Genomic DNA, 22908 nt, shown 5'->3' on the forward strand with positions numbered 1-22908 from the left:
AAGGTTGTTTTAGCCCTCACAACTGCAACAGCATTCATCACCACCAGCCCTGAAGTACAGTTAGGCCTGTGCTAGTTTCTCCAAGAGATGAGCGTTCTTGATGCCAAAGATTGTGCTTGCTTTTTATACTTGTGACTCCATAGCAGTCAGACTCTGAATGCATAATGACTTGAACTGATGTGAGGCTGAAAAGGGAGAACATATAGGAGGGAGAACGTGGAGATGCAGCAGAATGATGTGGATGCTGGGCAGTAGGAATCCGGGGCAGTGATAAAGAGTAGAATGCAGATTGCCACAGATTTATGCTTTTGAATGTGGATAATCTGATTGATTTTTTAAAAATTTTTATTTATTTATTCATGAGAGACACACAGAGAAGCAGAGACGTAGAGGGAAAAGCAGGCTCTCAGCAGGGAGCCTGATACAGGACTCAATCCCAGGACACCAGGATCATGCCCTGAGCTGAAGGCAGACACTCAACTGCTAGGGCATCAAGGTGTCCCTGATTGAGTTTAATTTTTACTGAAAATGTACCTAATCACTTATGTTTAGAATGGATACCATAAGTTACATCACATGGAAGCTTATTTAACCTCTGTGAGAAGGCAGCCCTGGATAGGTACCGTGTACACTACTGTGTTAAACCATTGTTTAGTGTGTTCATTCCTCTAAATATCCTCATGAGGTGGGGGTGGGAATTCTACAGACAGGGGGATAGAGGGCATGGTCACACAGCAATTAGGTGCTGAATCACATGCCATGGTCATGTTACTAAAACAATAGTGTTTTGGCTCTGACATCACAGCACCTGCTCTGTTATACAGTCACAGGGCCCAGTCTGCCTGATGCAGAAACCCCAGTCACAGCTGTGAGAAGTACTTGGGAGAGGGTTAATCCAGGGCATGTGTGATCAGAAGAGCACACCTGTCATCTTATGCTCATCATCATTATCTGTCCATATCTGTCCCCCTCTGTTCCTAATGTGACCACGTTTCCGAAATTCTTATCACTTGTGCCCAGTTCTTAAAGTAAATCAGCTTTGCTTTCTCCTTTCTGGTACAATCTTTTTATGCAAAGTTTCTATATGCATTTTATTTTTTAAAGATTATATTTATTTATTTGAAAGAGAGCACGTGCACAGGAGTGGAGAAGGGGCAGAGGGAGAGGGAGAAGCAGACTCCCTACCGAACATGGACCCAACACAAGACTCAATCCCAGGACCCTGAGATCATGACGTGAGCCACCCCGGTGCCCCCAAAGTTTCTGTACATATTTTAAATTGAGGAGTTATTTCTTTTATACAGTAGCAATTTGATGATTGTTTTTTAATGATTGGGCTTTTTGTTAGTCTTTGCAGTAATTTTTCCCAATTTATGGAAGACTTTGTGTCTGATTTCCCTATCCCTGTAGCTCACTTATGGAGGCCATGCGGGCTAGCTGAATTGTGAGATACTGCCGATCACTCCAGTTCCTGCTGTTCAGTGATGGTGTAGTCAGTAATGGAATCGCCCTCAGGGTTTAGTTGCTTCTGTTTTCCTTGAGGCCAGTGTAGTGAACTTGAACTTTCTGCCCTCTCCCAATGCAACAGAAGTCAGCTGCTTTAAATTCATTTTCTATCCCCTAAACTTCCTACACCCAATCTTTGTTTTAATCTGGTGAATTAATGCTTGCTAGGCACTGGGCATATCAACCATTTCTCCATTGATCATCTTTGATAAGTCATTTCTGTCTACTGCATCATCCTCGCTGGACACTGCTCTTTGTATGTACTGTGTGAGTCATTGTGGGCCATGAGCACTGTCCTCCCTATTATTCAAACCTGCTCTGCTTCCAACACAAAAAACTCTACTTGAGCTGAAGAAGCTAGCTTCATTAATGTGCTTCACTTCCCTTTCATTGTTTTTGGTGGTTTGTAGTTTTTGCAGACAGCTCAGTGAGTCTTTGGATATTGGTGGCCAGACATTAGGTGTGGAGAGCCTTTTATCAAGGGTCTTTTGAACTCTATCAGCATTGGCTGGGTGCAGGGATCCTAAGCTTCCTTCAGACTATTGCTAAGAGGCCTCATTCTACATTTACTGACCTCCTTGTGACAGAGGAAGTTGACCCTCCTCGGTTTCCCAGAGAACATTGATTACCAGATACCACTACCAACTCAGTGCCCTTCATGGAGACGTCCCCATTGGTACTGTTCCCTCTTCCTCACCGAAAATGGGTTTGATTTTTGAAAACTTCTTTCCAGATCTACTCTTGTGTACCTTGTATGAATGCAGAGTAATGGAAGGCAGAAAGCCAATCACCAGTCTTATAAGTAACATTAATAACTAACCAGTTTAGGCAAATATTTGCCATTATTATTTTCATATTGTAAAGTATTGCCAGTTGTCAGTCTTTATTGTAAATACTGAAGGAACCAAGAGCCCAGATGGGCAAGCTACTTCCCTCTCTGCAGACCACCATCTCCACCAGCCAGCCTCTTACAACCTCCCACCTGCCTGCCAGGAATCAGAGAGGAGGGAAAAATTCAAGAAAGGGAAGCTGTGAGAAGTAGCAAAAACTCAAAGTAGGAAAGCTCCATTTGAGAAAGCCTTGAGGGTCTTTCAGATGCCCAATGGATGCTATAGTCTAATGGAGAGATAAGTAAATAAAGTAAATAAGTAAATAAAACAGTTGTTTATGAGCCTGGTGCATGTTCTGATATCATAAAACAAAGAGATGTGACCAGCCATTTAGAGAGAGTAGTCAGAGGAAGGTACATGCCTCTCTGAGGGGGTTACATTTAAGTTGAGGCCTGAAAAAAGCCAATCAAATGAGCCACCTGATTAACAAAAGCAGGAAGAGCCAAGGACAGGAGGGTTTCAGGCACAGGCACCACCAAGTACAGAGGCATTAGAAGATATGGCCTCCTCCCAAGCCAAATTAGGTCCTCAGGACACAGCTGACCTTGGCTTTCACCACTTCTTGTTTACCAAAGATAACCATTAAACAAAAGAAAGCCTTTTCCCACAAGGCCTGAGGACAGCTGTTCCCAGCATCTCTCTCTATCTACCTGCTTGGCATGAGGGGATTGTTATCTGGAGGTGATTCTTGGGTACCAGGCTCCTTAAGGATCAAAAGACTGAGAAACAGACCCACAATGAATTTATATAATCTCATGACTAAAATTCAAGAAGATCCCCTTCAGCTTCTTTAATCTCATACCTATTAGCTTTCTCTAAAGGAGCAGCTGTTCTGAGGGTGGCCTGGCTCGTAACTAAACTGAGGGATTGGGAGAGATTCCTTGTCCCATCCGGCAAGTGCACTATTCATTGATTAGGTGATATCCTATGGTAAATTTGCTAGGCTTCAGCGTTCTTCCATGAACTGGGCAGAACCAGATGAGAAACACCATCAGGTAGCCCCCACTGGCAGGCCAGGCTGCAAGCAGGACAGTGTTGGGTTGGCAATCGAGGAGCAGACACCAGTGCTGTTTAATCTCGGATGGTCAGTGAGAAAAATTCACGGTGTCAGAAGTCAGAGGACAGGGAGAGTCTTGCCTCTTAGCTACGAAATTAGAAACAATTTTAAAAAATGCCACAGAATTTTAACAATCTGTTCGCTGAGGAATGCTGTCTCTGGCCAGTCTTGCAGTGGCCCTTCCCTGGAGGAAGAGGGTAGGTCCCTTTATTATAGTATTAGTCTCTATTTTATTGGGCAGTGTGCAGCCACTCGTTAGAGAGCAGTAAGTGGCATGGGAAGAAACATGAGATAAAGCAAAGAGCAAAGGAGTCATAAAAACAGGGCTGCACAAATGATATGTGAAACTGTATCTCTGTTTATTTCTATACTTTTAACCCCTTCTCTTTCCCTTCCTCCCCCACATCCTGGTTGCTAAAGGTTTTGCTCTGCATAACCTACACCCCGACATTTGACCTGAATGGGAGCGCAGTACTGAAGATTGCCGAGGTGAGTGCCCGCTTCCCCCCCCCCCTCCGCCCCCTCCTGGCCCTCGAGTGCTGCTTGTTTGGTGCCTGCTGGCAGCTGCCTCCCCCAAGCTGGGAGAAGTCCCTGCTGGAGTTGAGGTCCAGCAGCCAGCAGTAGGGTAAACCCTTCTCTGATCATTACCTTAGGGAGTTTCCACTAAGGAAATGATCTGTAGGAAGCAGGCTGTGGACTCCATCAGCCTTGGTCATAATGCTCTGCATGCTTTGGTTTGCTTCATTTGAGGTTTTAAAATGGAAATAACAGTACTGGTTCTCCCAACACTACTACACCTCAGTGTTGCATCTCGTTTTGCTTTCTGAATCTGTTTTTCTTAAGAATAATTAAAAAGCATTCGATTTTTTTAAAAATGGTTTTTGAGAAACCAGGTATGAGAGTGAGAGAGAAATTTACTGATAAAATTCCAGGCTCTCCACCTAAAGCCAGATGAACACATTTTGTAACACTCGTTGGAAAGCCTTCTCTTTCCCATCTGTGTTGCAGGCTAGGGAACTGTGCACCTTCCAGCACTCCTAAGAGTATGTCCAACAGAATTCTTGGCTTCTCGAGTGCCTGGCAGATGCCTGTGGCTTTTGGAAATGTCAGCATTCCAAAGCTATACTTTAATACTCTTAGAATAATTTTCTTTCCATTTCTTGAAAAGAGTATCTTCAGAATTCATGTGTTTTGACAAGAGTACATGTGTAGACCTCAAACGGGCAATGATATTCTGAATTCTGAAATTATGAAGAAAAAAGAAAGCTTAATAATCAGTGCTCATGGATATCTATCTATATCTCTCTCTCTCTCTCTCTATCTTACAGTAATGATCACCATTCCTTGAATATACCAGGTAGATACTTAGTGTCTTGAACATGTCTTCTTTTTTCTTTTTCTAATTATTGAGGTATAATAGACAAAAATTCTACATATTCTAAATCTACAACTCCATGTTTTGATATATATACACATTGTGGAATAACTACCACAATGAAACTAATTAAAATATTCCTCAACTAATATAGTTAGCATTATCATGAGTAGTATTTATATTGGCCTATACCTGTGCTTTTTATGGTGTTGTGTGGCATTAAAGAGAGAAAATTAAGAGAAAATTATTTTTGAACACATTGAACATTTTTATGTGTCTGTGAAAAGAACAAAAAGCAATTAGCTGACCTCTCACTACAATGTAAATTCCCAAATGTGTATTTATATAGGTAGAAAGAACACTTATCTTTAACATATTTATATGTTTTACTCCATATAGGTAAAGAAATAGAATATTTTTTCAGTTGATTTTTAAGGGACACCTATGAGTGTTCTCATTATTTTCATATTCCCTTTTTTGTGTGTATGTGGTAAGAACATTTAACATGAAATCTACCTCCTAAGTGTAGGATATGGTAGTATTAACTACAGGCACTGTGTTGCTCAGCAGATGTCTAGAACTAAACTTTACACCCATTGAATAGTAACTTCCCATCCCCCCTTCCCTTCAGCCCCTGGCAATTACCAACCTAGTCTCTGTAGGATTTTGACTATTTAAATACCCTATATCAGTTTGCTTTTAAAATGACAAGTGTAATTTCTGGTTACAGCAAGAAAGCATAGTGGCCTGTTAGCCCTTTGGCATGTGAAGGATGAGAAGGGAAATGCAGCTGTTCCTGCCTAGCCAATCTCCCTGCTGATGGAGCTGAGGACTGTGGTGGAGGGGGGTGGATGGATGACAGGTTGTTCCAGGACCTTCTGGGGGGGAGGGGAAGTGCTGCCAGAGTTCCAAGCTACCTTCCAGAGGAGGAGGAGGAGGCTGCCTTTACCATCCTCACAGAAACCAGTTTTCGAATGAGAATCTGAGAGATTCAAGATGTCATCCCTGAAGAGTGGACACACATGGCCGTGAACCTCCCAAGTTAAGGCTGTTTACTGAAGGTATCTAGAAATCAGAGTAAAGACTCAGCAGGCCTTTTCAGGTAGAATAAAACATCAAAACATAGTGGTCTACCAAAACCTGTAAAGGAAAACCAAGTGTTGTTTTTTTGTTTTTGTTTTTGTTTTTTGTTGGTTTTTTTTTTTTTTTTTTTTTTTTTTGTCTTTTGGAAAAAAAACAAAAAGATCTCGGCTCCAAAGCAACATAAAGATAAAGGCGTTCTGGCTTCGTGGCAAGAAGCCCTGGCTCGGGAGTAGCACTGTTTGGATGTAAACCCCAGCTCTGCTGCCTCCACCCACCTGTGGTGTTCTTGGCTACCTCCCTGGGCCTAGCGTCTGTTCTCTGCTGAAGCCACAGTGGTAGTGTGGTTGTGCCATTTGGACAAGGAAGGTAGAATCCATTGAAGAAGCTGTTAGTGCGGATCTAGCCACACAGTAAGGCCTTGCTGCTGCCTTGGGGGAGCGGCAGGTCCATCACGATGTCCCCTGGATAACGCTTTTCTGGCCAGGACCCTGGCAGGATGGGGCATCCAGCGAAGCTTCCTGAGAGAACAGTAACTCATTCACTAGCTCTCCAGCTCTTCATGTCCTGCTGTGGCCCTCTGCAATCCCTCAGTTGGGGAAGCGTCCCCCGTGTGATAGGAGCATGAAGGTAGTGAAGCCGGGGTCAAACCATCATGGAAATGTGTGTTGCTTCCAATGCTGGCTTGGACTTTATAGTCCATGAAAAAAGCTTGAGATGACATTCCCTTGAAGGAAGGACTTGATGAAGATCTAGAAAATAAATATCTCATCATGTATTTGATGGTGAGGCCTTCCACTGGAGCCTGCAGGCCCACTGATGAGGTTCTCGGCCCTTCCCCTCCTGCAGGCCCACGAGCAGACTCTTCCACTGCCCCGTTCACAGCAGGACGTGATTTCGTCTGCAGTTCTCCTGCTCCTCACTCCATCTGCCATTCTGCTCTGGTCACTGGATATGTTGGAACACTCCCCAGCGTAGCAGGACTGTGGAGACTGCTTGGTTACAGGTGTGAGAATCACCATCTCAGCGTGCCTTTGGTAAATGGCAGTGTGCAGAATTGCCCCCCTGGGCCTCGACAGCAGCTTCAAGAGAGTAAGACTCCAGCTCTTTTGTCTGGCTGGTCCATGGGAAGGACATTCCCAAGGCAGTCTGCTGACAGAGGCCGAGTAATCCCCGAGCATGACAAGCACCACAGATCCTAGGGCCAGAGCTTCACACTCTGCTGCACTGCTCAAAAAGCCAACAACAGACACACCCTGGAGAGTGCTCCTGCTGCTGGGAAGAATAGTGGACATTTATCCTGCAACCCATCAGATTTCTATGAGGTATAAGTTCCATTTCCAGGCCCTCCCATGGCCATTCTCTCTCCTAGCTGGTAATTCTGAGGAGGCATGACAACATATCCTGTCACTTGTTATGGTGAGAGACAAGTACATAAACTCAAAGACAATATTGTATAGCTGTCCCTCATATTTATTTAGCACTTTCTCTGTGCCAGTCACTGTTTTAAGAGCTTTACCTATAGTAAATCTTATAATCCACACAATACCGTGAAGCAGTATTATCCATATCTGACAGATAAGGCAACTGACACATAGAGGCTCACCAACTTCCCAAAAGTCAGAGAGCTCAAAAGTGGTGGACATGGGATGCAAGACCAGTGGCTGTGACTGAGCTTCTACTCTTCTCACTGTGTTGCACATGCTGTCACCAGCTTGGTTGCAGAAGGCCCACCTCATGGGGGCTCTTATGATCTCCTCTGTAAATAGTGGAACCATCAAAGAGGCTACCCCCAGCTTCATCCCAAACCATGTTCAGGAAAGAATACCATACAGATCCAGTGTTGGAGTTAAACTAATCCTGCCTTTTGTCTTTAAAACATGTCTTTTGATTAAGAGTATAATACATATCAGTTGACTACTAACGGTGATCAAAAATCAGAACAAGGGGCAGGCTTAGGTTCCTATATAAGGCTGGCCATTTTCAGTAGTTACTTGATTAGGTTTTGGCTTTTTCCTCTTTATATTCCTGAAACTGTTATCTATGGGAGACTTACAGTCACCAAGCTCTGGAGGCCTTACTTTTACATTGGTGGTTCTCATCAAATGGCTTCACATTAGAATCACCTGGGAAGTATTAGTAAAAAGAAGATGCCTACAGTTGCCCCCAGAAATTCTGAGTTTTTTGGTCTTGGGGGATCCTAAGCATTCACATTTTGTAAAAGCTCCCCAGTGATCCTGCTTTAGAAGCCAAGTTGACAACAACTACTCTGATGGCTACTCTTCTCTCCCACCAACCTTTGCTGTAAAACCATGTCAGAATGAGCCATGGTACTCTAAAACCTCAGACTGTGGTCCACCAACCAGATGCATCAGCAGCACTTGGAAGCTTATTAGAGATGCAGAACCTCAGGCTTTACCCCCAGACCCATGAATAAAAGTCTGTTTTCTAATTAGAGCTCCCTTGTGATTCATGGGCCTATCCAAGTTTAAGAAGCAGTGTCACATGTGTCAGCATACTCTCATTTTAAATGGTCCAAAACCCAGGCAAGAGCTGCCCCTGTCCCCAAAAATGGTAACCTACCAGCAGCAGCATCCCCTCTATGGTGACCCCTCGGTAAGTGCAGGCTTTTGATTCTCCTATCATCCCTCTTGTCCTTCATCTCCTGCCAGATCACCTCTACACTTTTCCCTTCCCATTTGTCAGTGCTTGACATGTATCAGGTGTATTTCTTATGCTTTAACAGTCTAATCTGCTACAGAGCTGTCCTACTGTTGCTTCTGAAGCCATAAGGCCCACTGTCAGCCTTTAAAAAGGGGGAGAATGCCTCTACCCCATTCTGTAATTATGTAATCTGGCACAGGATAAGCAGATCTATTTATGTGAAAAGCATAGCAACAATTTATAAATATAAGCATATGGATCAGTAGTTACAAATACTAGATTATTAGATGAATAATGTATAGACAATTTAAGAAAGAATAATAGTAGAACCATCTGAAATCATTATTTACATTAGCTACACAAGAGAGGAATAAACATTTTTCTCACTGGCCTTTATGGTTCCTCAAATTTGCAAAACAGCTCAGACCCTCTCAGTTCTCACCATAGAAGTCACTTAAATTATTTTTCAATGGTTGGTGGCAGGCAAAATAAAACCCTCTCCCTGTAAAGACATCCATGTTCTAACCCCTGGAAACTGTGAATATGTTAGATTATATGGCAAAGGGGAATGAACTTTGCAGATGGAATTAAGACTGTTACTCAGCTTTAAGTAAGACTGTTGATCTTAAAAATAGCATCAACGAAAAGAACTATGTAAGAAAGTTATACTGCCACAAAAAAAGTTATTCTGTAGATTTAAGCGCAGTGATTTTGTAGATTCTCAGGTGCTTCTCACCTGCTCATTGAAAATCTGCATCTTGGTTTTGAAAGCAGGACGTTCTAGCCTAAAACTAGTGCTTCACTCCTAGAAGTTTTCTTACTTGTATCTGGACTTTTCATAAAAATAAGTAACTTAACGAAAAAAAAAAAGTTCTATTGTCACTTTTGCTATAGCTTGGGAAACTATTTAAAAAACACCTTAAAATCAATTATTTAAAGCTCCTGTGGAAATGTTGAGAAAGAATCCAGACATTCTCTTCTTTCTTACCCTGATGCACATTGACTTTTACTCAAGAACAGTGTTTACCCTGAAACCTGTTGATCAGGAAATGGGGATGTGTACTTAACTATGAAAAATGAGCCCATTTCCCCAAGGCACTGTTGAAACTGTAAGAGGATCATTAAACATGTAAAATGTAAATAAAGCCTTTATTTGTATGTCTATCTTTAACTTGTTTAATTAAATTGTAATAAGGAAAGTTTTTCAGAGCATAGTTTTCCATGATATAGGAGGAATATGAAAATCATCAAATTTAGAAATGGATAATTATGAAATATGTAATATGTGTTTTGTCCAATTTCATGAATAATCAGAAATAAAAACTCTCTATGGATACATAATACTTCTCTTAATTGGTTGAAAACTAGACCAAGGTTTCTTTTAGTACGATGCCCAATTTAGCAGATCTGCTGTTGAGTTTTCCAAGAGTAGTTACTTTAATATTGGAGAAAGCTGTAGGAATAAAAATTGCCAAGGACTTTGGATAAAGGAAGAAGAGAAGCCAGAGCCAGAAGGTCTGTAGAGCGAATTTGAAAATGGTTAATGTTTCATTGGAAAAATTCAGGGTATATTCTCACGCCTTCTCTAGGCTCCTCTGTGGGATTTTTCAAAATGAAAAAGCCTTGTTGATCAATGTGTATTTTTTGGTTTCCTTATTGACTTATGGGAAACTTCCAGTCTTTGATCTTGTTAAGTTCAAGCAAAGTCTATCTCAAAGACCATTTTTTTTTTCTTTAAGATTCTTAGTTTTAGGGTCCTGCCTCTTTGACTCCATCTATCCATCTATCCCTCAGTTGTAAAACACTGGTTAATAATAATAACCAACTAATAATAATGGTAGCTGCTAGCCACTGAGTCCCTAGGGTATGTCAATAAGTAGTGTCTTTTTTTTTTTTGTACATTCTCCTCTCATCTTTCCCACAATGAAGACAGATAAAGAATCCCAAGAAAAGTGAGGATAATTTGCTTGTCCAAGTTTCTACAGTGAGACATTCAAATTCAGACTTTTTATATTTCAAATATGGGCTGTTAACCACTATGGTATATTGCTTCCTTGCTCTCAGCCTTTAAAAATGTTGGTAGGATCCTGCCATCATAATATTGGCAACCAACTGACATTCTTAGGAGTCTTATCCACCTTGGCTTTTTACCACGATGCTTAGTTAGAAAATGGCTGTATGGTGTTTTCACATATGAAGCAGCAGTATTGGTGAATTTTATGTTTTTTGTGACCATAGATTCAAGTGACTGTTAGGTTTATGCCTCTTTCTTGGGTATCTTTATATATCGATACTCAGTTTATATTTTATGAGCATTATACTAGCATCAGATGATCTAATGTTTTTATGTTTCTAGTTTTATTTAGTATCACTTGTTACCAAAGGGAATTTAAAACCATGAAGGCTGAAGACCTGCTGCCAAATATTCCAATTCCAAGCCAAATGGTTCTAGTTGTCACTAAAGGATTTTTTTAATTGGGCTTACTGCTAACTCCTGAGTGTCCAATGATTTCTTTCTTTTCTTTTCTTTTCTTTTCTTTTCTTTTCTTTTCTTTTCTTTTCTTTTCTTTTCTTTTCTTTCTTTTCTTTTCTTAAATGTAATAGCATTATTCCTGAGACATACAGCAAATAAAATATTCTTTACAATTAAGGAGATTAGTCTGCAGATAAAATCCAGAAGAAAAGTGCATAGGTGACCCAGTCAGTTTTTCTTGGAAGCATCTTTTTTGTTATGTTCTCTCTAACCCCACCTCCTGGCAAGAAAATTGGTCAAAGGAGCCCAGATTATGGTCTCAAATTGGCTGAGGCCTATGAAGTAAGGAAATCCTGTTCTCAGGAGTGTCTCCACTTTTCCTTCTGGAAACACTTTCTTTCTTCCTTGTGGGCCTGTTTCTTTACTGACCCTGATTTGATTCCTTTGAGGTGTCTGTTCTTTGGTTATTTGCTGCCGGGTAGGCTTTGAGCAAACTAGTCCTTTTGCAAAGACTTTCCACCTTTCCCTGGAATGTCTGACTTACATAGCTCTTGAAGAATTTATTTGGAGTTAGAAGACATGGAGAGCAGTGCAGAGATCCTCTCTACTTCATTTTGGGCTGCTTCACAGGGCAAAGGGTAAAGTTCAATAGACCTTCTGTAGACTAAGGTGCAGGAATTAAAGGGTTGAGGCCTCTTAAGGCCATTTTAATAAGCCAGCTTAAGCCAAGAAGAATATGAAGAGGAGGAGAGAAGTCACAATCAGAGTTGTCCATATATGCTTGGACACCTTAAAAATTTCTGAAAGGAAAACCAACAAATTTCCTAACCTAGCATGATAGACTTACTTACACACGTTTCTTAGGAATAATAAAATAACTTCAATTCACTCTGTATGTGTGTGCGCACCCAGCAGGAACCATATGATGAGGTGCCCTCTGTCACATACCCACCTGTTACAGCAGTTCACCTAGAAATGGCTTGGCCACTGAATTGTCATGATTCAATGTAAGGTTTAGGTTTGTAGTAACAATCAAAATTGGTTTTGGTTCTAATGTGATCAACAAGCTTTCATCATATTATTCCCTATATAAAAAGACATTTCTTCTTCTTGTAGCTTAATTTTTGATCTCCTGTTTTTTATCACCATAAATTATTTTTCATCTCCATAAAGATTTTCCAATTGAAAACATATAGCTCTTCTGTTTATGGAACTTGTTAGTGCTCAGTATCATGCACTGTTTTAACAAAACTGTGCCACCAGCCCTGTTCAGATAGGAAAGAGAAGGCAAATGCATGGTTTAACAAAGTGAACGTCGTATCCACTTTGCAAAGATAAACAAATTTCTTTTGTGGCAGCCGCTTTAAAATTTGTTATCACTTTGGCCAATGTTATATGTCTATGACATTCTACTATGCTGCTTCATACTTAATAATAATGATTCTACCCCGGTGATTAATAATAATGATTCTTAACCTCGTACTGTTATTTATTGGTCCCTTACTTGATGATACTACTGACTCTTGTTGCTTGTGTATGGCTTGCAGACTTGTGTTTTCTTGTTCTTTTTCCTTCTGCCTTTTGGATTTGTTTTGCTTCATTAACTCTTTGTGGTTTTGCCCTCAGCTGTGTCTAGCATGCCATAAAGCTGGACGTCCAGAAATGCATGAAATGGTCAAAATGTCCATTACGAAACTCCTCACTGCCCTGTGTCTTCGTGCGTTCCCTGGAGATCAGGGGCCTGGGGCTTTTCACAAGGTATTTGACTTGGCCCTTTGAGCCTCTGGCAGAGATACAGAACTGGGACTTTTAAGTGTCAGTTCTGCTCTACGAAAGCAAAGGGCATGGGGAGGTAGAAGTGCCATTGGAAGTACTGCAAGAAGAAACTGAGGAGCCTCTTCCCAGAAACTCAGCCTGCCTTTGGACTTGGTATTCTCTTACCTTCTCTGATTCACTGTGCTCATGTTAGCACTGCTCCAAGATAGAGGCAGAAAAACATTTATGAAGTGAAAAATCACTGGCCTTGAACACGGTGGTCAGGTTTATCATGGAAAACCTAGCTCGATGACCCTTACTGGTTTACCAGTTTATTATTATTATAGCAAGTAGGAGAAACTTTTTGTTAGGATATGTCAAGATAGCTGATACAGCATTTCTTTCTGTGGACTTAAAAATAGTGATATTATCAGGTATGTGGTCATTTTTATTTTTAAAAGGATACCCTTTTGGGGGATCCCTGAGTGGCTTAGCAGTTTAGTAGCTGCCTTTGGCCCAGGGCATGATCCTGGAGTCCCGGGATCGAGTCCCACATTGGACTCCCTGAATGGAGCCTGCTTCTCCCTCTGCCTGTGTCTCTGCCTGTGTGTGTGTGTGTGTTTCATGAATAAATAAATAAAATCTTTTTTAAAAAGGATACCCTTTTATCCAGTAAATATTTACACATCCAGCTTTAGCAGAATGAGCTTCTTAGATTAACACTCTTTTTTTAAAAAAAGATTTTATTTATTTATTCATGAGAGGCACATAGGCAGAGGGAGAAGCAGGCTCCCTGCAGGGAGCCCGATGCAGGACCCCGGGGTCATGACCTGAGCCAAAGGCTGACACTTAACCATTGAGCCACCCAGGTGCCCCATTTTTTTAAGTAGGCTCTACACCCAGCACAGAGTCCAACTTGGAACTTGAACCCATAACTCTGAGATCAAGACCTGAGCTGAGATCAACAGTTCGGTAACCAACTGAGCTACCCAGGCACCCCAGATTAATACCTGTTTTTTAGGGTTTCCTTTCCCTTTTTTAAAAATTTAAAATCAGTTTGTCAACATATAGTATAATACTCAGTGCTCATCCCATCAAGTGTCTTCCTTAGCGCCTGTCTCCCAGTTACCCCATCCCTCCACCTACCTCCCCTTTGGCAACCCTTTGTTTGTTTCCCAGACTTGGGAGTCTCTCATGGTTTGTCTTCCTCTGTAATTTTTCCCCACTCAGTTTTAAAAACAGAGTAAGCATGCAATGAGTCACTCCAAGTGTTGTACACCTGGTAGAGGCAACTGAACAAAAGAGGTAGTGGTGACATTAAAACTCAAACACATTTGGTATTTAGGAAGTTCTTGCCCATATACTGAACCATACGTATTACATAAACTCCAGTTCCTCATCCATGCTTTCTTTCATGGGTCCAAAGTGACCGATAAAATTTTTGAAGGGAGGTTGTATAGCTCATATAGCTCTCTGTACCTAAAAGAATCATGCTTATATTGAGCATGAGTTCAGCTTTCAAAATAGCTACTCTTTCATCTTTAATACTTCTACAGCTTCAAAATCCCCCTTAAATTTATTTTAGTGCTCAGAGATCTTAAAGATCAGCAGCTATAAAGGCTTCTGGAGAGAATGTAGGATTTAAAGAAAACTGTTAAATTTTGAGGCATGAATAGTCCTGCTGTGCCTAATTACACTACGGAGAATTTGTTGCATCAAAGTGAAACCCTGCACTCATTTGGATTTATTTCCTGGGTTTGTGCATCATTTCATGACACGCCAAGTATAAGCCTTCCAAGATTAAGACACCTTTTTTTCTAAGTATGTATAATTTGTGGCTTCAAGTACATTATAATCCATCATCATTGGAGAAAATGAATTTAAAACTTACATGCCCTTCAATGGTAATTAGAAAAATAAATATTTTGGAATTTTCTTTTTTACATAAAAATGAATTAATCTAAACCAACTTCCAATTAAATTTATGAGTTTTAAATGCTCACTTGGACTATTCAGCATCCAATAGGAGATAAATTAAACTGTTGGAAAATATTTACTTTTTTCATCATTAATTTTACCAAAAAGGTTATGACAAGCCTGACAAGAAGTTCCAGTGTAGACAGTAGTGGCAACAAAGGTTAACACTTAGGATCTCTCCCATCTCACTTCTCATCCATCAAATTAAATTTGTCATTGAGGTGAGAACACTTTATTTTTATTGTAGATAAACTCAGAGTTATTCCTAGAAAAATAATTTCAGTACATTAAATCCCTTCTTTTTCTTTTTGTGGGTCTAAATATAGTTAGCAAACAGGAAAGGATGGCCTACCTTATAGAGGGAAAATGCAGTAAATTTAAAGCACACATTTATTGTTATGCCCATCTCCATTGTTTCCAGAAGAATTAAGAGACAGTAAAATCTAAAAAGTCCTGACATTAAACATCATCATCATCAAAGGAGGGTTGGGCTTGATTTTTTTGGTTCGTTTTGGTTTTGTTTTTTTCCCAAATTGGGATTTTTCCATGCTGCAGTCATCGGGGAGTCCTCTCAGGTCCAACCTGATATTCAGACTTGCAAGACCCAAATAGGCCACAAGTGGCATTACATCTGCTCAGCAGATACACACAGGGAAGAGAGGCAGGGCCCTGGCAGGCATTTCTCTGTCACAGGAAGGAGTCCCTGCCTCTGAGTGGTTCAGAGCCAGTCTGTGGCTCTCAAATGCCAGCCTCAGAGCAAGAAGATGAGAGCCACCCCGGTGGGTGCAGTCACCTTGGCTGCCAAGCCTCCATGTTTCAACTGTGTTAAGGAAGTGGAATGTCCTTAACAAGTCTGTGAACAGAACTGGCAGATGTCCCTCGGAGGATGTGAGCAACAAGATGCGCCCAGAAAACCCAAACCTGAACTTCTCACCAGATTTTTAAAGTCCATCCACATTGTTCTCAATTTAGATGCAACTTAGAAATTGAGAGACACTTTTCACCCTAAGCCATGCTGCTTGGTAACCCAGCCCATGGTCCACCTCTACCAGGATTCCAGAAGAGCCCAGCCAGAGAGTTACCCAGGATCGAGCTTGTTTATAGTGCAGGAGAAAGGGATTCAGTAACCCTTTCCCCATAATTCATAACTCAGGAGTGAGTAAATTCTGTTCCTGTTTGGCCATGGCCGGAGGTTTTCCTGATTAACTTCCAGCCCCCTGCAACTCCTCTCGGTAGAATTACTTGGCATATCTAAAAATCACTAATTTGCATTCTCTAATGATGCTCTGGGTAAGTTCTAAGAGTGGTAATCTTTAGGAAAAAGGTGACTTGCCTGGAGGCTTAAAAACAAATTTTCAAGATTTTAAATATTTCTAGTACTCATTGATAATTAGTCCTCAATCAGGCTGACTTTCTACTTAAGAGAGATTTATTATCCTCTCTGGTCAATTCCAAAGCATGTCGGGAACCAACTGATACCCACAGAGCGTGTATGTTGCTATCTTATTTCTTTACCAGGTGTGCATTGAGACTTACATATGTAGCTGTCACCAGCGTAGTATAAACACTGCTGTGCGGGCAACTCTGAGTCAAATGCTGAGTGACTTGACTTTACAGTTACGACAAAGGCAGGAGAATACGGTGAGCAGCCTTGCCGGTATGTGTGTAACTGCATGCGGTGTGTCCCACATCCCAGCGCTCCCTCCCCCACCTGCTGCCCTGGCTGTTTCCTACTGCAATAGTAGGAGGGGCTTGCTTGGTTTAGAAGAATGTTTATTTATACAAACTAAGCTCCTTAAATATATTTTTGCCTGTTTAAAGTTTTCGGAGTCCTTTTTTCCTTATGGCTCCTATCATTTTCTAGTCATTATTTTGTGATTCACTTTTGTTTTTTAATCATTTTTTTTAACTCAGGTTGAAAACTTTTACATAAAAATATTGTGTTGACACATTAACTAATACTAGAAGTAAGTTCAAAATTAGGAAAAACTAACAGCAATTAATTACATGTTTGAGGTGTAGTGTGTGTTTCTCTTTGTTAACTAAAAGATTGTGCCAGTAGGTCTTCCCTCACGTGCTGGTGCCATAAGGGTGAATGAAGCTCAGTTTGCCTTCTCTCTGTCGTTGAAGGCCATTGGAGCTTATTGATCTAAATTTGAACAGATTGTCTAAAATGAGCATTCCCTGGGAAAAATATAAATGTAATTGGCTTCTCATATATTTTATCTTTGGGGAGTGTTAGTGAAGAGATGATTCTTCTTTAAAATAGGTATGTGGGGTTCTTTTTTATCTGCTTCTGAATAATTCAGATTAAAATTCTTTTAAAATTTGCAAGAAGTATTCTGAAATGAACACTTTATTATTCTTTAGAATGGGAAATCTCAGTGGTAGTCTGAAATATCTCAGAAATTAACTTTACAGAAGTTAAGATCTCATATTCAACTGAAATCATTTCTAATTTTTACTTTCAATTATCTTCTAATTTTTAGAGTTGAATGAAACCTTAGGGTTTACCTAGTCAAATTCTTTTACCCTTCATTTTACAGATGAGGAAGATGAAACCCAGAGAGGTGAAATTGAAATCTGAAATGCATGAGCTTATCAGTGAAAGAAAGAGCCAGAACTAAGCACCTGGGCTCCTAACCCCTGCTGTGACAGACAGGGTTGAAAAAGCAACACTAATCTGAAAAAGCAAATACTGATTTTTTTTTAATGTTTGCTATGTCCACAGCCCAAGTTTCTATTAAAAAATTGTTTTATCTTGAGATGCTATTTCCTTAGGTTACCCTTTGTTAAAAACTACTTCATTTAAACTAGTATTTTGAATATGGTAGCATGGAAATAATAGTTTAAAAGAAATTCAAATTATAAATAGAAAATATGCTACAGAAAAAAAAAACACTTAAGAAAAAACATTAAAGCACATTGTAATAGAAATAAACCTTAAACGTTGAAAATCTTATATTAATTGTGTACTCGTACTTCATCCTTACTAAATGGCAACGTGATGAGGTAATATAATACTAATGGTATCTTCATGTTTTAACATGAAACACTTAAATGAAACTTTGTAGTATCAAAGTGATTTTAATTGTATCCCTTTGCTGAATCTTTTTAAAATTTTAAGTAAAAGAATATTAGGTTTCAAGTAAAATGACTCAGCCTTTTAGCTCACATTGTTCTTCCATGAGACAGGTAACAGGTAGAGAGCTATAGAGGTGTGGACCAAACCCAGAGTATGCAACTATTGATCACGGGGTTACAAGTTTGAGTCCCATGTTGGGTGTAGAGATTGGTTAAAAATAATATTAAAAAAAAAAAAAAAAAAGAACCTAGAGGGTTGTCTGCCTCTGTCTGTGATACTATGTGTCTAATAAGCCCTCTGGCCTGCTCATCACTGACCATCTGGACTTACCCAGCCTGAGGCAAGATCCCAAATTAGGTGGAAAACTAGTATTTCCTGTCATTTCCTTTCTATTACTCATGCAGTCCCCAGAGATGCTTCCATGACCCAGAAAAGTAATTCTCAGGATGCTAATATTTGAAGCATATGTGATATCTACTAGAGGGAGACATAAGTTTTGTCAGCTAAAAATGGTAATTTTTTAAAAAGCCTTTAAAGGGAAGTGGTCTATAGGAATGGTAAGTTTCATTAAAAGGAGATTGCGTGTTCTCTCATGGCGCACCTAGCATTACCTAGGAAAGATGTGTAATGTGTAGCATGACCCATCACGGGAAAGAATCATGAGCCATGTCACAATTAGGAAGACTTAAATACAATGGAAAGAAAATAAATCTAGAATGCAAAAACATTAACATGGTAACGTTTGATTACAGTTGATCTTTGAATAACATGAGTTTGAACTACATGAGACCACTAATATACAGATTTTCTCCATAAATACAGTAATGTATTTTTTCTTCCTTATGAAGAAAAAAAAAAAAGAAAATTAAGAAAACTTAATAACACTTTCTTTTTTCTATCTTACCTTATGATAAGAATACAGAATATATTACATATAATGTATAAAATATGTGTTAATTGACTTGTTTATATTATTGGTAAGGTTTCTGGTCAACAATAGGCTCTTAGTAGTCACGTTTTAGGGGAGTCAAAAGTGACACACAGATTTTTGGCTATATGGGGTGATCAGTTCCCCCAACTCACACATTGTTCATGGGTCAACTGTATCATCAACCTAATGTCTACCCCTACTCCCAGGACAGATTATGCAATTTGATTTTGTACCATCAGGATCTTGGAGTTATTATCAAACTTTGAATTATTGAATTATTTAGATGATGAAAGCTATTATTAGATTATAAGTTACTAATTTCAAAAAGCAAAAATGCCACACGTAAATACTTAGGGGGAAGGTGGTAGTGTTTCTCCTCTTCTCTAAATATGATTTAGATGTTTTTCCTCCAGAAAATGTTGTTCTATACTCTTATTTAGCCACTTCTGAGCTGTAGACATTGACATAGGATTTCAGTGAATGCTATGGAAGCAACTGAGCTTGCAAATTGATGAACAGAGAATAGTAAAAATATGCCCCTGTAACAAGTTTAAATAAGTTAAAACAGTGTCCTGGGATGATTTATATGTCTGGTAGTTGATTAGAATGAAAATACCCTCTTCTGTCCCAGTGCTCAGAGGTAGGGAGACCGAAGAACCTTTCTACAGACCTGTATTTTAAAGTTCAGGAACCTGATCCTTCTTATTACTAAGAATCTGTGTTTGTTAGGTGCCAATCAAAGTGTTGTCTGTGACCTTGGGACAAACTATCTGTGCAAAGGTAACTCACCAGTTTACGCAGGGGTAGCTCCAAGCCCTAGCTAAGCACACTGGAATCATACAGTGTGTAAAGGACTTAAACCTTTGTGAAGATTGCAAACTCTTGAATGAATATTTTAGGACCTGATGAGCTCATTTCCAGACATTAGAGTCTTTTCCTAAATACCATGAGTAATGAAATGCTATCAAGACCTGGAGGGTGCACTTAGGAGAGTTAGGTGAGCCCAGAGCACTCAGAATGACATTTGTTTCCTTGAATTTTCCATTGTCTAAGAGTCCGGGATTTTTGTGCGCAAATCTTCTAATTGTCTTGTGGTGTGTCTCCCTTACTAGATCATTGAAAACCCGGATGTCCCACAGGAGTTCAGGAATCAAGGTATTGGATTTGATTTTTGCTAGTTCAGTTTAAAAACCAGGTAGAAGGATGCATATTCTGTGCTTGGCGCTGGGGATGAAAGGGGTGAGTAGGGGCTCCCAGGGAGCTCTCAGGACGTTCTGCTTAACTTCGGCTTCCCAGCTATTACTTCATCAGCTGGTTCTTAATCTTCCTTCTGGTCCTGCACTCTGCCAGCCCCACCGATTACCGTTCCAACTATGTGAAGGATAGCAACTCTTCATATACCTTCCTGTTGGAGGCTGGAGGTTTTTGTGGGTATTATTATTATTATTATTATTATTATTATTATTATTATTTTGGTCATTGGTTTCTTTTGTTCTCCATGAAGCCAAGCTTATTAATTGTTAAAATGAGAATTAGATAGAGGGTTGTGGAAACCTGATTGACATTGAGCTACTAATACCACAAGTGTTTGTGAAATGCAACTTTTTTTAATATAGAGAAATGAATCTCACAGGAAATCTGGCAGTAGGACAAACAGCTCAGTTTAAGTGGGAGATGAAATCAAGGTAAAGAATTTCATTCTGACCCAGAGGAAAAGGAAAAATAAAGGTCCACATATAATTGACAAGCAGTTTGTTTTTTGGGTTGGGGGGGGCTTTTTTGTTTTGTTTTGTTTTTTACTTTGGTAGTATTATTTTCTGAAAGAGATATGAAAAATTCAGACCATCTAATTTAAAAAATTTAAATATATTTCAGATTTTATTCAGTAATTTTTTAAACATTTTTTTCTTAATTTCTTTTTTTTTAAGATTTTATTTATTTATTAATGAGAGAGACGCAGAGACACAGGCAGAGGGAGAAGCAGGCTCCACGCAGGGAGACCAATGTGGGACTTGATCCCGGGACTCCAGGATCACGCCCTGCAGCCAAAGGCAGGCGTTAAACCGCTGAGTCACCCATGGATCCCCTTTATTCAGTAATTTAAAAAATACTGGGCAATCTGCTTTTCTTTGATAGTTTTGCATGTTAGTAATAAGAAAAGGTGGGGATGGGGGTGGTTATAGAAAGGATGGAAAGGACAATGAAAGGGGAAAGAAAAGCAGTCAAGGGGATCCCTGGGTGGCGCAGCGGTTTAGCGCCTGCCTTTGGCCCAGGGCGCGATCCTGGAGACCCGGGATCGAATCCCACGTCGGGCTCCCTGCATGGAGCCTGCTTCTCCCTCCTCCTGTGTCTCTGCCTCTCTCTCTCTCTCTCTCTGTCTATCATAAATAAATAAATCTTAAAAAAAAAAAGTTTTGAAAAGCAGTCAAACAGCCACAATTAGGAGAAACAGAATGAAGGAGAGAAATGAGGAACGTGTCAAGTCATTCTGCGTGGAAGACCATAACTTCTCAGGATTAGCCATTTCTTTTTCCTGTCCTCCTCTGACTTTACTATCATTTTCGGTCTTCTGTGCTTGCCATTTTTTCTCCAACTTCTCTGACCTCATGGTCATTCTTTTATCTCTGCATTTATCATACACTCAGCCACATTTGTATAGATATTTGAAGGTGTTTCTTGTAAGAAAAACAAATGCTTCCACCTGTTACTTCACTTGGCCCAACAATTCTGTCAGTTTGGGATTGTCTGCTCCCATTTCACCAAAGGGAGAACTGAGGCTTTCCCAAGCTCACACAGTAAGCAACTTGCGGACCAGTACTTGGACAGATTCTAAATTTCACCCTCTCTATAAAACATCCAGGGCTTCTGTGGAAGTTCTGTTGCTAGTTTCTGGGCATGAACACATTTGGAGGGAAAATTGTTTTTTCTGCCATTGTTCTCTTAGCAACTGTGTGCTCTGGGAAGCTGGACAGTGGGTTAAAATAGTAGAGATGGTGACTAAGTTATTTTGCCCTCTTTCCCTAGTTCCTTAGTTTGAAAAGCCCACCTTTCTTCCATGCCGCCAGTTTTTCCTCTCTTTGATACAACTCAGATCTGCTCAAAAGATCCAGAAATTCCAAAGGTCAGAATAAGGGATACATTGTAGCCTGCTGGCCTGAATATTGAGAAAATTGTTGTCAACTGTGTTTGTTTCTTAATTTAATCAAATATCCTTCCATTAAGTGTGAATGAGTTTTATTTATAATAGCAAACAATGTATTATTTTCTTTCTGAAGTATTTTACATTAGAAACGAATAATTGTATTTTCTATGATAATTTTAGTGGCTTAAGGGAGGCTCAGCATCTGAAAACCAGCTTTTCAGTCCTGAAGACATTAAAAGCAGAGGATGGAAGGACTGTTGAGGAAGCTTCTAGGGCTCTCTGCCCATGTCTAATGCTTATAACCTCTTCTGTTTGAAGGGTCAACAGTTGAGTCCCTCTGTGATGACCTTGTCTCTGTGCTCACTGTTCTGTGTGAGAAGCTGCAAGCCGCCATCAAGTAAGTGCCTTCCACATTGGTGTTCTTATTCACCAGTGGTCTGTTTCTGAGAACTTTTGTCTACAGCTTCACCTAAAACTGCAGATTATAAGAACAATGGTTCCCCCATTGGTATTCACCTGTCACTCCTGAGAAATAGATTCAGTGACTTTGGGCAAGCTTACTTTACTAAATACCATGACTGAAGGATATAATTTTCTCATGAGAAATGGGAAAACAATAGTTTACAAAGAAGACTTACTTACTTACAAAGTAGAGTAGTTGATGTGACAAAGCTAGTTGATGTAACCCAGGCACGTCCCAGTTGTATGACTCAAAATGAGTCTTCACACTGACCTCTGTTGAATGTCAGGGACAGACTCCATGGTCTTTCTATATTTCTTCTAACATTTCCCAAGCCTGTGAATTCACATGCATATTTTTGAAAAGAACACATTATTCTGACTTTTATATACTCATTTTTTTACATGCCAGTTTAATCATTGATATTAGATCGTATAGATGTTGTCCACTGCTCCAACTTTCTATACGGTAAGTTAACTTGTTAATTTATGCATCTATAATAAAGTCAAATCA

The 22908-nt window shown here is 39.9% G+C and overlaps 1 protein-coding gene across 5 annotated transcripts in view; it reads left to right on the plus strand.

Moving 5' to 3' along the window:
- The window catches only part of ARFGEF3 (ARFGEF family member 3), a 176252-nt gene that overhangs the window by 55875 nt on the left and 97469 nt on the right, over nt 1–22908 (plus strand). For 2 of the 5 annotated variants that reach the window (XM_025422392.3, XM_025422396.3), the window contains exons 5-9: nt 3874–3942; nt 12672–12803; nt 16296–16418; nt 19906–19948; nt 22254–22332. In XM_025422392.3, coding sequence (XP_025278177.1) covers nt 3874–3942; nt 12672–12803; nt 16296–16418; nt 19906–19948; nt 22254–22332 — 446 coding nt within the window. The remainder of the gene's footprint in view (nt 1–3873; nt 3943–12671; nt 12804–16295; nt 16419–19905; nt 19949–22253; nt 22333–22908) is intronic. The other 3 variants (XM_025422393.3, XM_025422394.3, XM_025422395.3) reach the window with 3 other exon arrangements.

The sequence above is a fragment of the Canis lupus genome, chromosome 1 (genome assembly GCF_003254725.2).
Source record: "Canis lupus dingo isolate Sandy chromosome 1, ASM325472v2, whole genome shotgun sequence".
Classification (NCBI taxonomy): Eukaryota; Metazoa; Chordata; class Mammalia; order Carnivora; family Canidae; genus Canis; species Canis lupus.